The sequence below is a fragment of the Tasmannia lanceolata genome, unplaced genomic scaffold (genome assembly GCF_043159265.1).
Source record: "Tasmannia lanceolata isolate RefF3 unplaced genomic scaffold, GAP_Taslan_0.1 ptg000002l, whole genome shotgun sequence".
NCBI lineage: Eukaryota > Viridiplantae > Streptophyta > Magnoliopsida > Canellales > Winteraceae > Tasmannia > Tasmannia lanceolata.
In genome coordinates, this window is record NW_027518679.1 from 55,769,195 (window position 1) to 55,782,925 (window position 13,731).

Genomic DNA, 13,731 nt, shown 5'->3' on the forward strand with positions numbered 1-13,731 from the left:
GATTACAGGCATGTGGTTGCACAAAACATATTACCATTTCTTTACTTCACTTACCCCATTGATTTGAGAGGAAAGTCGAACACTAAGGTGTGTTTGGTTGCACAAAAGCTAGGAGAGGAAAATTGAACACTAAATGACTAGGAAATAATGTTAGGATTAACTTTGATCCAAATCTCTTCCCCCGATGCATCAAGGTTAGAGACTTAGAGTCTTGAGGAAGAAAGGTTGTCTAATAATTGTCGAAAGATCGATTCAAAATCAACTTGACTTTACTTCAGGCTATGTTTCTTTCGACCTAGAATGGGCGTAGAATAAATTTTACGACTGGTGGGAAAATGGGTGTAATATTTATTTTACACACGGTTTTATGTCTAGAAAGAGAACCTCAATACAATATTTGGCGAGACAGAGCAACATGTGATCATCGTCTCATATGAGTACCAATGATGGCTTTCCCCTTCAGTGACTATTCATATTGCTTTTGTTTGAAAACTTAATCCTGAAATGAGAGTATTTTAGTATTTTTCATCCTCCACATGTTTTATGTCTCCATTTCTTTCGACGTAAAATGGGCGTAAAACAGATTTTATTCCCACTTTTCACTTAAAAAATAGCGTAAAATTTTTTTTATGCCCATTTTTGGTCGGAAAAAAATAGAGCCTGCCAGAGAGATTAAATAACAAGATTAAATAAACCAACTCTAAGAGCTCAAGCTTTTGGAGTAATTGGTATGAGAAACTATTGACTCATGACAAGTCGAGCTCAAAACCCCACAACTCCTTGATATTAAAAATCCACATGTCTGGCCACCAAAAAATGAGAGGCCACACGTGTGTGTGTGTGTTGGGGGAGGGGGTTATAAATGATTAAATGACACCTAACTCTAGCATCTTAAGGTTTTGGAGTAATAGGTTGTTTCAAATGTGTTGAGGTTTAATGATTAAATAACACCAACTCTAATAGCTTAAGCTTTCTGGAGTAATTGGTTGTTTCATATGGCATGAGAGCTATTGCCTCACGACAGGTCTCTGGGTTCAAAATCCAACAACACCTTGATATTAAACATCCACTTCTATTGCCAATCCAAAAAAAGAGGGGCCACACATGAGGGGAGTGTTGAATGATTACATAAAACCAACTCTTAACAGCTTAAGCTTTTGTAGTAAAATGTTGTTTCACGGATGCAACTCACATATGATGTGTGCCTGTAGGTGATGATGGCTTTGGATCCTTGTGCAAGCAAATCTAACATCTAATCCTAAGATAGAATCCAACTATTCATAAAAGAGAGAAATTATAGGGTGAAAGGGCGTGTAGCTAGGTGTAGGCGGTACCACACTTGATATTTGATCTGAGACCCTTGTTGGGACCTACATGGTCATCAGCCTTTCATTAATGGGATCAGGAACATCACTAGTTTGCACCGCAATAGGTTTCTGTTAAAGTATAAAATAGTAAATAATGCCTTCTCCAACAGCTTAAGCTTTTGGAGTAACTGGTTGTTTCACATGCTATCAGAGCAAAGGCGTCTTAAGCTTTTAGAGTAATTGGTTGTTTCACATGGTATCCGAGCAAAGGTCTTGAGTTCAAACCTCCTTGATGTCAAAAATCCACATGCAATGGTCAACCCAAAAGTGGGGCCACATGTAGGCCAACCCTAACATGAGGGGCCACATGTGAGGGGGAGTGTTAAAGTATAAAAGAATAAATACGGCCTTCTCCAACGGCCAACAGCTTAAGCTTTTGGGGTAACATGTTGTTTCACAGTTTCCTCCTTAGTGCAAATGCTTCGGAGAACTCATTAGCCAAAAGGGGTGTTTTCAGTGTTGATTTGTATGCAGGGAAATCTTTGCTACCATGTAATTGTTATTCGTTACTACTCCTTAATTATATCTACTTCCTCAAAAAATGAGAATACAGAGGAAATAAGCACCAACTCTGGAGTTTGTTGACTGAATATAATTTACATAGATTTCCAATTACCTTTGGTACTTGGCATTGATCCATGAATAGATAGAAAATAGAGAAAACAGGAAGCAAAGAAAGCATGCCAGGGAAATTGGTCGGCCACAGAGGAGGAGGAGAAGAGTAGAAGACATTAACCTTCATATCTCAACTCACACTTATCTTACCCTGCATTCAGTTTCCAATTTATTGCTTTCTCTTTCTCAAAGATACTCCATGCAACTATTATATCAGTCAAAAGCAGAGTCAACATCACCATGATTATCACTTCGTTCCACCACTTTCTTCCTACCAAAGTCCTAGAACCTTACATACATTCATGATTATAAAATGAAAATATGCATAACACAAAAAGTGAAGAAGCATGTAAAATTGTAGATGGGTTTTTGGTCTACCACAAAGAAAAATAAGACTAGACAACATTAACCATTCCTGCCTCAGCATTCAATTTCCATTTATTGTTCTCTCGATAACACCTCCATAACTCAAAAAACAGAATTCAAATTGCCATAATCAGCTTTTCTTGTCATCATCACCATCTTTCTTCCCACTTCTCACTGTTGTAGCCTGTGAATATAAGAAAGTTCCAAAAATTGCAATCGCAGAACCTAAAGCATTCAAAGGCCTAACAGGATTCCTGAAAACCAAAATGGTTGCCACAATAACCACCACCCTCTTCATCGTGTTCCCAACCGAAAACGTCAATGGACTAATCTGATCAAGAGCCTGGTAAGAGGACTGGTTATAGAGATGGTAAAAAATACCAGACAAAAACACCCACAGGTAGAAAGTTGACGGTTTTCCGACCAATTCGATTGCCCGTCGATAGCCTTCTACCCACTGAGAGCCCTCTACGAAAACCGCCACAGGAAAGAGATAAAGCATTGACACTATGCTTATCCATCCATACAAATTCAGCCCATTGACATGCTTGAAATTCTGCAAGCTCTTCTTAGAATAGATGTTCCTAAGAACAAATCCAACATTGCTGATCAGTGCTCCCCAAAGTCCTTGGGAATTGAAGGAGACTTCGGTTACGGCGGCGAGAGAACACCCAAGAACAATTGGGAGGATTGAGAGCCAAACTGTTAATGGATAAGACTCGCCGAGGAACGACGAAAAGGCGACTGAGAAAACGGGTTCTGAGGATTTGATGACATGGGTGAAGGAGACTGCAACCTTGGAGAAGGAAACACAGGCAGAGATGTGGCCAACTGTGTGGAAAAAAGCAGGGCCAAGAAGAGCAAAGATAAAGTCCTTAGAGATTTTTGGGTAGGGCTGGAGATTGAAAGACCAAAGGACAAACATCCATATAGACCCTGCAAGCAATTGAAATGAGGCTAGGAGCCAAGGGAAAGGGAAAATGTTGAGAATTTTCTTGTTGTAGATGTTGAAGATAATGTTTTGGAAATACCACAAACCAAAAATAACAGCCAGTTGAAGTGTTTTTGGCTTGGAATCTGTATCACTCTCTGGATTGGTGTCTTGGGGAGTATCTGAAGAAGCTGTTCTGAGGATTTGTGATGTGGGTTTTTTGGAAAAGGCAGATGGGTGGCCATGAATGTAATTATTGGAATTTCTAGTGCCTGATCTGAGGATTTGGGATATGGGTTTGCTGGAAAATAGAAGGAATCTGTGTTGGGATTTGGAGAAAGTGATTGAAGGGTTATGATTGGGATATCCATGGATAGTTCTACAAGAGGGTTTCGAGTGGATTGGAGAGTTGTTCTTGTCATAGTCTGAGCTATGAAAAGATGTTGGAAAGGGGAAGAGATTCAAGGAAGAAAGCATGTTTGTTATTCTGCAAGTACTCAAAGATAGGGAAATAGAAGCAAAGATCTTTCAGTTGATTTTTCTGTTGAAGCAGATGATAAAGATCGAGAGGAGGGATTATTCAGGATTATTTTGCATATTTTTCTCTTGGAATATAGTGGCCTCCAGAATCAAGTCCCGTGGAGTTCGTGGTGCTCAGGAACAGCCATGGTCCACGTGGGCCCATCTCGATCGATCTTAGCCGTTTGTTTTAGATCATAGGATTTGTGAAGTAGAAATCATCACCGTAATCACGTGCCACGTGAAATGAATGGGGCTGGGGAGCAGCTAGGTGGGGTGTTCCTCCAGAGCAGGACCTTTAAATTTGAAAAACTAATGGTAAAAACCATGTTCAATTGCAGATTTTTCTGGCGAAAAATCGGATAATTTGTTTCGGTTTGACCTGACATGCCATTATTTTCCTCGTTCCAAGATCAAAATAGGGGTGTCCGAATCAAAACCATAGGGTGGGTATGTATTCATTTCTACGGCTAATTTTGTCAATTACGTTCACCGATTAGATTTTTACAACTAAGCCCCCCGAAAAAGAGAAAAGAAGGGGCAAATGATAATTGAGAGAATCTTAAGTACTTCTTAATAAGAAGTAAATGAAATGAGGACACTTTGAGAGTCAAGATTATCTAATAATTTCAATTTAGGATGCCTCAGCTGCATACATCACTGCACTTCCACTTGACACCTATCGTAATGATAAACGGCTCATCTTGCCGTGCAGCGTAAAACCATTCGTTGCCCATGTTAGAGCCGTCAGATCACATGTGCGGTCCAGATTAAATCTGGACCGCATGTGTAATCCTACGGCTATGACCATGGCGACGTCCTGCAACGCGACGTACGTAGGTGAAACGGCCCTCATTTCAATTTACTGGTGGGCTTATCCACCACACCAATGCCATGTGGGTACTGGGTACATGATTTTCATTTTTTTTATCTTCTCCATTTGTCTTCTAGTGGACGTAGCTCTAACAGTTCATGCCCCTTTTTTTTTTCCCAAAACGGAGTCCCGTCTTCCTAGCAGAGCTCATTTACAATTTTACCAGCCAATTTCTAGGATTTGATAGATGTCTAGAAATCCGATATCAGCAGGGAAAGAGAAATTGTGCATTTAATAAAAAACTTTGTTAGTTAACCCTTTGATCTATAGAGGGACTGCATATTTCGGAAACCTTTAGGCTTTGTTCACTTGTTTTCCTGAGAAAGGAAAAGAAAATGTTTCCCGGGAATCTGACGTGGCATTTGGAAAAGAAATCCAAGGAATCTGTGAAGGAAAAAGTTTTCCTAGACTGTTCACTTGCGTTGGAAAAGATTTCCAGGGAAACTGCTTGCCCTTCCTTTTGCACTAGTTTTCCAGGGAAACGGAATTCGTGTGTTTTTAGTCATAAATGAAATCCCTAAAGGGTGGGAAAATGGGCTTTTCCATGTCATTTTTTGCTTCTTTGCAAATATTTCACATGTGTAATTCTATTTTTCCTAGAAAGCAAGTGAACACCAGAATTTTGTCTAATCAAGGTCCTGTCAGGAAAAAAATAAGCTGTTTTCCAGGGATTTGCTTTCCAGGGAACGCAAGTGAACAGAACCTTATAGATCGAGGGTTAGGATCATCCTTATAAAAATGATTCGAAGGGCAACAGACAGTGAGACACCATGTAAACTCTCGTGTTTCTGATTATTAAGTATGCATAGTGTTTAATGAAAGGAAATTACTTAGCATCGTTGCATATAGAAAAAAGGAATACTCACTTCAATTGGGTTTCATTCGTTCGCTGCCTTGAGAAAAAGCAAAACAAAAATCAACTAACAATTTGTTCAGAAAATCGATTGTAATTACATAAACTAGCCAGGCTAGTTAGGACTCGGAGAGGAGCCACCGGCTACTTCCGGTTGAAGTGTCGAAATTACCGGTGCCACGTCACCATGGTAGCTTCCGAATGCCAAAGGAGCACCGACACCTGCCGAGCAACCGGCATCACCGCACTCTTGAACTTCCGGCGACGGAGCCGGCACAAAGCTGCCGAGATCTGACATCATAGCCGAAGGAGACGGAGAATCAGCAGAAATTCCGGTCAAATTTCCGTAAACGTTGTTTGAAAGAGTAGACAGAGATGAGTTCTCTCCATTGTAACATCCAGAATTCAAACCGTAAACACACAGATCTCCGGTCGTCGGCGGTAAGTCTCCGTTCGTCGGCGGTAGATCTCCGGTCGTCGGCGGTAAGCTGATGTTTCCGGAGCTGTGGATTCCGCCATTCGAGTAAACTCGAAACTCTGCCGCCTTCGGAGATAGAGCAGTTCTGTCAAGAAAACCGCCGGAATCTGACACTCCGGCCGGAATCTCGCCGGAATCTTGATTCACATGATCGGAGACATCATCCACCTCGTCGGACATCCGCAGTGGCCGCGTGATCGGAATCACAGAAATCCACTCGTTCCGGTAAACCTCCGGCCGGTCTATAACAACGCCGTTAATCGTAACGGCGCCGTTAGAAGATCCAACGACAACTGTACGTCCGGGAACCAACGTATCGATCCTCGTCCCTTGCGAGAGATTCGCAAGATCAAGTGAAAGAATCTGGTCAGGGAGCACGTGGTAACGGAGATCGTAACGGAAATCGTCACTCCCGGCTAAAAGATTCTCATCTGTGGGAGCAAGAACGGTAACGGACCTTAACGGCGTCAGCTCCGACCGTCTAATCCACATGGCAGTCGCCACCACGCTGTAACCGATCAACCTCAAGGAATGAACTGCACGCTCGAGGTACGGAATGGATGATAACGTGGCAAGATCCTCGACGTCTGTTGGCTTGCGTCTCGGGCATCTCGAAGCGGAGAGGTGATCGAGAACACCGTCGATTCCGTGGACGGTGAGATGATCGTCGGAGTAAAGATTGGGTTGATGGATTCTGACGTGGCTCCAGATGAGCCGTTTGTTAGTGGAGAGATGGATTTCGCCGTTAGGGGAACGGGAAAGAAAGAGGCAACGAGAACGGTAGAGAGTTTGGAACGGGGAACCGTTTTGAAAAGAAGAGAGATTTTCAAAACGGAGGGGTTGATGGAGAGTGTGGTAAACGAGGAGATGAGAGGTTGGCCGGAGGAGTCGCCGGCGGTAGCCGGATTTGAACCTTCGGGAGGAAAAGAAGGCGGAATCCGGTGGGGCGAAAAGGGTTCCGGTGAAATTCCAGTGAGGGGTGGAATTTGAAGAGGCTGAGGATTCAAGGGCGGTCGCGAAGAGAGAGTATCCGTTGCGACGGAGGATTTGGGTGGCGGTGTAGATGGTGGTAGAGGGAGGAAGAGATGAAGAAGAAAAAGGGAGGAATGTAGAGAGGAGAATGAAGGTGATGAAGGAGAGAAGGAAGATCGCCATTGAAGATTTTCTTCTTTTCTGGGATTGATTTTGTAGAGAAATGGGAGCTTGATTGCTTTCTTTCTCTGTTCTTCTTCGTCTTCTTGAATCTTTCTGGGTTTTTTTTTGTTGGGTTTCTTCTTCTAGAGCAAGAACTCGAAATCGAGGGGTTTTGTGAAGAAGGGGATGGGAAATACGGTTGAAAATAAGTTCTTGCGGGAAAGCATTTGATATAAGATTAGTTCGTTAAGACCGTTACATTTGGGTTCTTTTCTCGTGCGTTAAAGCCATAGCTGTCCAATATCTTTCAGACGATCTGGACCGTCTATTATGGATGGGTTAGATCACAGGAACCAAACTAATTAGTGGAGAGATAAATGGAAGAATAATGTAGCAAAATTCCATCAAATAAACAGGCAGAGATCAAGAAGTACGATAGTTAGATGGAAACTCGTCTGACTCGAAAAATATTGAGTTGCCTCCAAACTCGTCTGAGTTGACTCAACTCGATTTTTTGGAGAGGGTTAAAAATTAAAATATTACAAGAAGGTGATGCTGCGGTGGAAAGGATCGAAGGTAAAAGAGGGGTTTGTAAAGATAGAAATACTATCCCATTATGTTTCTCACATTTCTAAGGGAAGTGATATATTTGCCTCATTTTCTTCCTCTGCCACTCCCTCTAGTGTATTTATGTTATGACTACTCTTTTTGCACTAGAAGGGATGGCCCGGGGAAGAAAAGGGGGTGAATTTGTCTATGGTGGAGCCCATCATATGAATGGTCCGGATCCTCCTTCACACATACATCCATGTCTATTGTCGTCCATGAAAACATGTGTGTGTCAGTGTGTGTGTGTGTGTGTGTGTGAGAGAGAGAGAGAGAGAGAGAGAGAGAGAGAGAGAGAGAGAGAGTTCACACAATTTTAAAAGCTTACATTATAAGCGATTCACATATTTACAAATTTTCTGTGACAAACACTAATGCTTTGGTTATATGCTTAAGATATGTTATTCTTTATTTTTTTTACACACCACAATCCTTCTCCACATTTCTCTCTACATCCTTGGGTGAATATCAGTTCACTCTGCATGTTTGGGAGGGCTTCCAATAAGTATCACCTTTAATATCCCTCCTACCTTTGCCTATGACTCCATTCCGGCCAGATTTTGGATTTGCCGGCCACACGCCAGAGCTAACCGCCATATCTTTCAGATTTTGAAGGCCTTCAAGTGTCTCAACGACAACTGACATTCGAGGACGATCTTTCGGGTTCGAGCTCACACATTGCAATGCGAGTGCGGCCATCCCCCGTGCCCCCTTGACAGAGTACTGGCCGCCGAGTTTTGGGTCCATTATGTACCGCAGTTTTCGGCTACTTGTTAAGTATGGTTTCGCCCAATCTACTAGGTTTTGCTCCCTCTTAGGCCTCGCCTTATCCATTGATCTTCTTGCTGTTAGTAATTCTAGTAGCACCACTCCGAAGCTATAGACGTCGCTTTTCGTTGTCAGGTGCCCTACACATGTCAAAATTTTCTTAAATTTTCCTTTATCATCTGATAGCAAATATTACTGATAAAATAGAATGTAAGAAGAACCATAATTCAGAGAAATTATATGATGAAAGGCTGTATGAACCCTTGTAAGATCTAATGTGGGCAATAATTGATCTAAGATCGATGGTCTAGTTGAATGATCGATGAACCCTTGTAATATCTTACACACCATAATCCTTCGAGTGACTAGGTCTAGTTGACATACTATTCAACTTGGACTTTTCATTGGCTTTTCACGCTCCCCTTGTAAGATCTTATGTGGGCAATAATTGATCTAAGATCGATGGTCTAGATTGAAGAATGAGATTAAGAATGAAATGACTAGAGTTACTCATTGAGACATGGATGGTTAGTGTGTAGCCCAATTCAACTATAGTTAAGTATGGATAGATTAAGCCAAATAGAGTTCTACTATGGGTGGAACTCTATGAGGCATTTTTCTATAAATATGGGGTTGGTCTCTGTTGCCATCTAACTTGGCCAAAGGAGATCTCACCCACTAGATATCAGGCAAACCAGAAAGGCAGTAGATCATCCAGCCTGATCGATTACAGCCATGGCCAATCGAGATAAGTTAATTTCTTATTCTAATTTGTTCTTTGTATTCTGGTAACTTGCATGATTAGATACATTTATATTTATTAGATCTGTAGTAGGCTTTATATTAGATCTATTGTTGTGTTTGTGACAATGGATTATTCTAGATTGAATGTCATGATCATAGGTTTTACACTCCTCACTCCCAACTTATCAAGTTCTCCCTCTCTCTCCACTCATTTTTCAGAACTGGACTCATTAATATTCCACGGAATATATTTTCATGGTTGGCAAATATGCCCTTACAGATTAAGTTCTGGTTACCTGTCATGACATACTCTGGTGCTGCATAGCCATGGGTTCCCATTACTCGTGTTGTAACATGTGTGTCTTCTCCTTCTGGACCCATCTTTGCAAGCCCGAAATCCGATAGTTTCGCACTAAAATCCTGAGAAGAACAACTGAATAATTAAACTAAGCTAAATTGCTTGATCATATATCTGTTTTAACTATTTCTATCCCAACCATACATAGTTTTTTTTTTCGCAGAAATTTTGCACTTGGAATAGTGTAATTCACGAACTCTGTTTCAACTGTGAAACAAAATTATAAAGAAAATCAAATAGCTAATGAAATTACAGAGTCTAGCAAGACGTTGGAGGTCTTGAAGTCGCGGTATATGACTGGTGTCTCAGCGCCATGTAAGAAGGCGAGGCCCTTGGCTGCTCCAATTGTGATCTTCAGTCTCGTTCCCCAAGCTAAGCATACCGAAATCCCTGGATTAGTAACCGCCATCAAGCATGATTAGTAAAATAAATCTAGTTTAATTAATTGACAACAAATTAGGAAAAGTACTATTGAGCGCTTTTAATGTGATTAGCAATGTATTAAAACTTACTCTTAAATAGATGATTCTCCAAGCTGCCTCTAGGCATAAACTCATAGACGAGAAGCCTCTCTTCTTCCTCGCAACAGTAGCCGATCAATTTCACCAAATGCGGGTGCCTGAGCTGCCCCAGAAATATCACCTCCGCCTTTCAGATTAAGTAAAGAGTAAATCAATCAGTAGAATATATTTAACTTAATTTTCATTCATCCTAAAATATTGAGTTACAGGGGGACTTCTAGGCAGAAAGACATGAGTCCATTCTTTAGTTTGTGCCTATTCTTTAGGCCCAAGTTAAAACTAAGGGATTTTCTATAGGCAATTCCGCAACTCACTTTTGCAGGAGAGAACAGCCACCTTAGATGAATTAATTGAACTAACACAAAATTTGCCAAAAAGTGAGCCAGTGTGGCTGTTCTCTTCTGCAAAAGTGAGCCAGTAAATGTCTTTCCCGAAATTGCCTAGCACATCCCTAAAACTAATTTAGAACTCTCTCTCTCTCAAACAGACAAGCTCATTCTTCAGGCCTAGGCCTATCCTTATGTTGGATTAGGTACCAATTGGAGGCCATGTACCATGGGGATAGCAACCTCTGGATAAGTTGTTCTTGAGGTTGACTATCCCACCGGATAAGTTTATATTGGAAAATTAAACACATCCCATTATCTCCCATAACATTTCAGTCTTTTATTTTTTAAAATAATAAAAGAAAAAGAAAATGTTACCAGCCATTCTCGGTGTCCCTGCAAACCTTCGATATCGAGCAATTTAACAGCTACAGGCTGTGCCTTCAACCCTTGTCTTAACTTATCATCAACATAGCCTTTATGTACTGTTCCAAATCCTCCTTCCCCAAGTAGAAAATTACTAGAGAAATTCTGTGTTATGGCTCTTAGCTCACTTAATTGAAATGCATACAAACCCGACCCGAAAGAGTGCGTTAAATCCTCGGTAATCCGTGTCGATGATGAGCTACTAAGATCGGAGAATGATAATCGGCGGAAAGATTGTACTTCGGTGACCTTTTTCGAGAATTCGGAGCGTGTCGGCCTACATCGGCTAAAGTTCCCGAAAACTGCCTGGTCTTCAATGGAACAGCATTTGGTTGTGAAGGGTCTCCAAGCTTTTGCCATTGCTTTGGGAAGAGGAGGAGGAGGAAGAGGAGAAGAAGAATGGAATGGATTTAGCTTACTGACTTTCTTATCTAACGGTCCAAAATTCTTTCTAACTGCTCCAACAACTCTACTACATTTGTTATTTTGTGCTATTTTATTTAATAAACATTATTTTTGTTCCTTGTTTTGTGTAGGATATGTCTAACCACCCATTGGATTGAAACAGAACCTGAAACTGGTGCTGGGGGCCGCAATGGAGCCGGTGGGCCCCATCGCATGCCCAATGAATTGGCAAATGTCTCACATTTGAACCTTTGGGCGAAGGTTGCTAGAGGCTTTGCTTGTTCCTATTTGGCTACATTGCTCAATTCCATTGGTGTTGCCAGTGGGGCCCATATAAAAATATGTGGGGTGCCACCTATTTTCGCCATTTGGGATGTCACTAATTTGTGGGTGTAGTACAAATTGTCCTCTCGTCGAGACCCAGTGACCGGAAAGTTGCAAGTTCCGGTGAGATCAGGGAGATCCGGCGTGATTTTGATGACTTTGGTGTGATGAAAGCAGTAGTTTTGTGTGGATATCAGGAGCAGTTGGAGATGAAGGAATGACGTGTACTGATTCCCTTCTTATCCACTAAAGACAGAAAGGGTGCTGTAGAGTCTCATAAGTGATATCAAAACCACACTTATATGATAATTTATTTTATAGGTAAGAGAACTAGGTATTATCAAAGCTATAAACATCTTGGTATATTTTCTATCTTTCTTTTTTTTTAATTATATTTTTTGTGTTAGAGATAATATGAGATGGATTTTTGTGTAAGAGTTTCCATGAGACGAATTCCAGTGTTTCAGATATTTCCATCCCATTCGGGGGTAATTCCATTCCTCACCAAAACCAAAATTTTAGCCCAAATCCTGCGGCCGAAATTTCGGCAGAAATTACCCAAATGTCGGCTGAAATTGTGTAAAGGAATAAAAAATTAATATTTTATCAAGAATTTTGCCAAAATACCAGAATTCCAAAATTTTGACCTAACTTTGGTAAATTTCGGCAATTTCGGTTTCGGAACGTTTCGGTTTGGGTCCGAAATTTAAAACCTTGCCTATGATAGATACACTTCTAGGTTTTACCTTTTTTACTTGGGAGTGTCTAGGCAATTCCGCACAAAGCCACTTTGTGGCCCCTCTTTTCAAGAGAGTAGAGAACCTCATAGCTGACTTTGTCTTATTCATAAAAATCAAATGAAGTGGCACTTGCCTCTTGAAAAATAGGGGCTTCAAAGTTGCTTTTGTAAACTTGCGTAGACCCTCCCTTTTTACTCTCTACCCACAGAATGACAGAAGTGAAATGCAAAAGTTGAAAGCACAGTAATCTTACACAGCCAAAAGCTAATGAGGTTCCTAACTATAATTTTTGCTTTCTTCAAAAGTGCCATGCAAACAAGTCTGGAATGAGACATAATGCCTAACCCACTAGAGCTAACCACTTTCGATGTGATCACTGTAATTGTGGGCTCATCACATATTTGTGTATTTCACTCATTGCATTTTTGGCTACCATGAATTCTTTTCCTTAAAACCATTTCCCTGAAATAATATTTACATAGGGCTCTGTTTCTCTCAACGTAAAATGGGCGTAAAATAAATTTTATATCCAATAATTGTTTTCACGATGAGTACATCTTTAATGGTTGCTAGGCACGCCTTTAGAGTATACCATATAATGTTGCTGGGACCCGAGTAGAACTCACCCTTAAAAGCGCCGTTATGGGGAGGTTGTACGTCCTAGCAATTATAAGCCCATCCACATCCCTTAACTTATCCAATGTGGGATCTTTTGCTTCTGCGTGGAAGCCCCAACAATCTCCCCTTCCGCCCGAAAGCAACATGGATAATCTCGCCCCTCCATGCGGCAGCAATGTGGAACCGCAAGATCCTCTCCGGAGGAATTTCACCATCCACTAAGGTACACTGGGGTTATCTTGATCTTGCCTGAGCGATTATTTCCATCCTCGAGATCCCCAAGAGATTATTTCACCATCCTCGAAGGCACCCTCACCTTAACGTATAGCTTTTAAGGTTGAATTGTTTGTTAGCTATGCACCTTGAAGTTTAGTCCCCCTTTATAGACTTGAAATCTTATGCATTAAGGGAAGGTTACCTTTTCAATGGGTTTCCTGGGCAATTATCAAATCTCATGTTTTTGTTTGTTCTGAAATGGTATTATGGAAACACAGTATCCTCACCATCTTTCTTTTAATTACCATGATATTGTTCTGAAAGGTCAAGGGAACAGTTAGTATCCTTACTATCTTCCATCAAATTTTCATGATATTGTAATACAAATTTCATGACAATGTTGCATGTTCTGAGTGACACTGGTTGACTCTAAATGCGGGCACTTTTTTCGTCTTTAGAAAAGCTAGGTTTATCATGCTTGTTTTGGAAGCATACAAATATAAAAATCCCACTCTAGTTCTAAACAAAACTACAAATGAACT

General features: G+C 41.0%; 3 protein-coding genes across 3 annotated transcripts; all 3 read right to left on the reverse strand.

Annotated features, from left to right (window-relative positions):
* Positions 1–2,048: 2,048 nt before the first annotated feature.
* On the reverse strand, positions 2,049–3,983 carry LOC143887320 (Nucleotide/sugar transporter family protein). The gene has a single exon (XM_077391429.1). It carries the CDS (start codon positions 3,754–3,756, stop codon positions 2,479–2,481), a length of 1,278 nt encoding a protein of 425 aa, XP_077247544.1. The 5' UTR covers positions 3,757–3,983; the 3' UTR covers positions 2,049–2,478.
* Positions 3,984–5,524: 1,541 nt separating this feature from the next.
* On the reverse strand, positions 5,525–7,371 carry LOC143879768 (fasciclin-like arabinogalactan protein 21). Its single transcript, XM_077382326.1, has one exon. The coding sequence runs from the start codon at positions 7,156–7,158 to the stop codon at positions 5,641–5,643; it is 1,518 nt and encodes a 505-aa protein (XP_077238441.1). The 5' UTR covers positions 7,159–7,371; the 3' UTR covers positions 5,525–5,640.
* A 727-nt stretch (positions 7,372–8,098) lies between these two features.
* On the reverse strand, positions 8,099–11,314 carry LOC143879774 (Protein kinase superfamily protein). The gene is made up of 5 exons (XM_077382339.1): positions 10,839–11,314; positions 10,126–10,261; positions 9,867–10,003; positions 9,552–9,675; positions 8,099–8,651 (listed from the first exon to the last, which is right to left on the reverse strand). The coding sequence occupies exons 1-5, from the start codon at positions 11,244–11,246 to the stop codon at positions 8,212–8,214; spliced, it is 1,245 nt and encodes a 414-aa protein (XP_077238454.1). The 5' UTR covers positions 11,247–11,314; the 3' UTR covers positions 8,099–8,211.
* Positions 11,315–13,731: the final 2,417 nt, after the last annotated feature.

Bases quoted from the DNA above. Each gene is read 5' to 3' on its own strand.
- LOC143887320 (XM_077391429.1), bottom strand. From the start codon at position 3,756: ATGCTTTCTTCCTTGAATCTCTTCCCCTTTCCAACATCTTTTCATAGC.
- LOC143879768 (XM_077382326.1), bottom strand. From the start codon at position 7,158: ATGGCGATCTTCCTTCTCTCCTTCATCACCTTCATTCTCCTCTCTACA.
- LOC143879774 (XM_077382339.1), bottom strand. From the start codon at position 11,246: ATGGCAAAAGCTTGGAGACCCTTCACAACCAAATGCTGTTCCATTGAA. The intron at 10,262-10,838 runs GTAACATTTTCT...TTAATCTGAAAG, and splicing joins AGGGACACCGAGAATGGCTG to GCGGAGGTGATATTTCTGGG. The intron at 9,676-9,866 runs GTAATTTCATTA...TGTTCTTCTCAG, and splicing joins CCAACGTCTTGCTAGACTCT to GATTTTAGTGCGAAACTATC.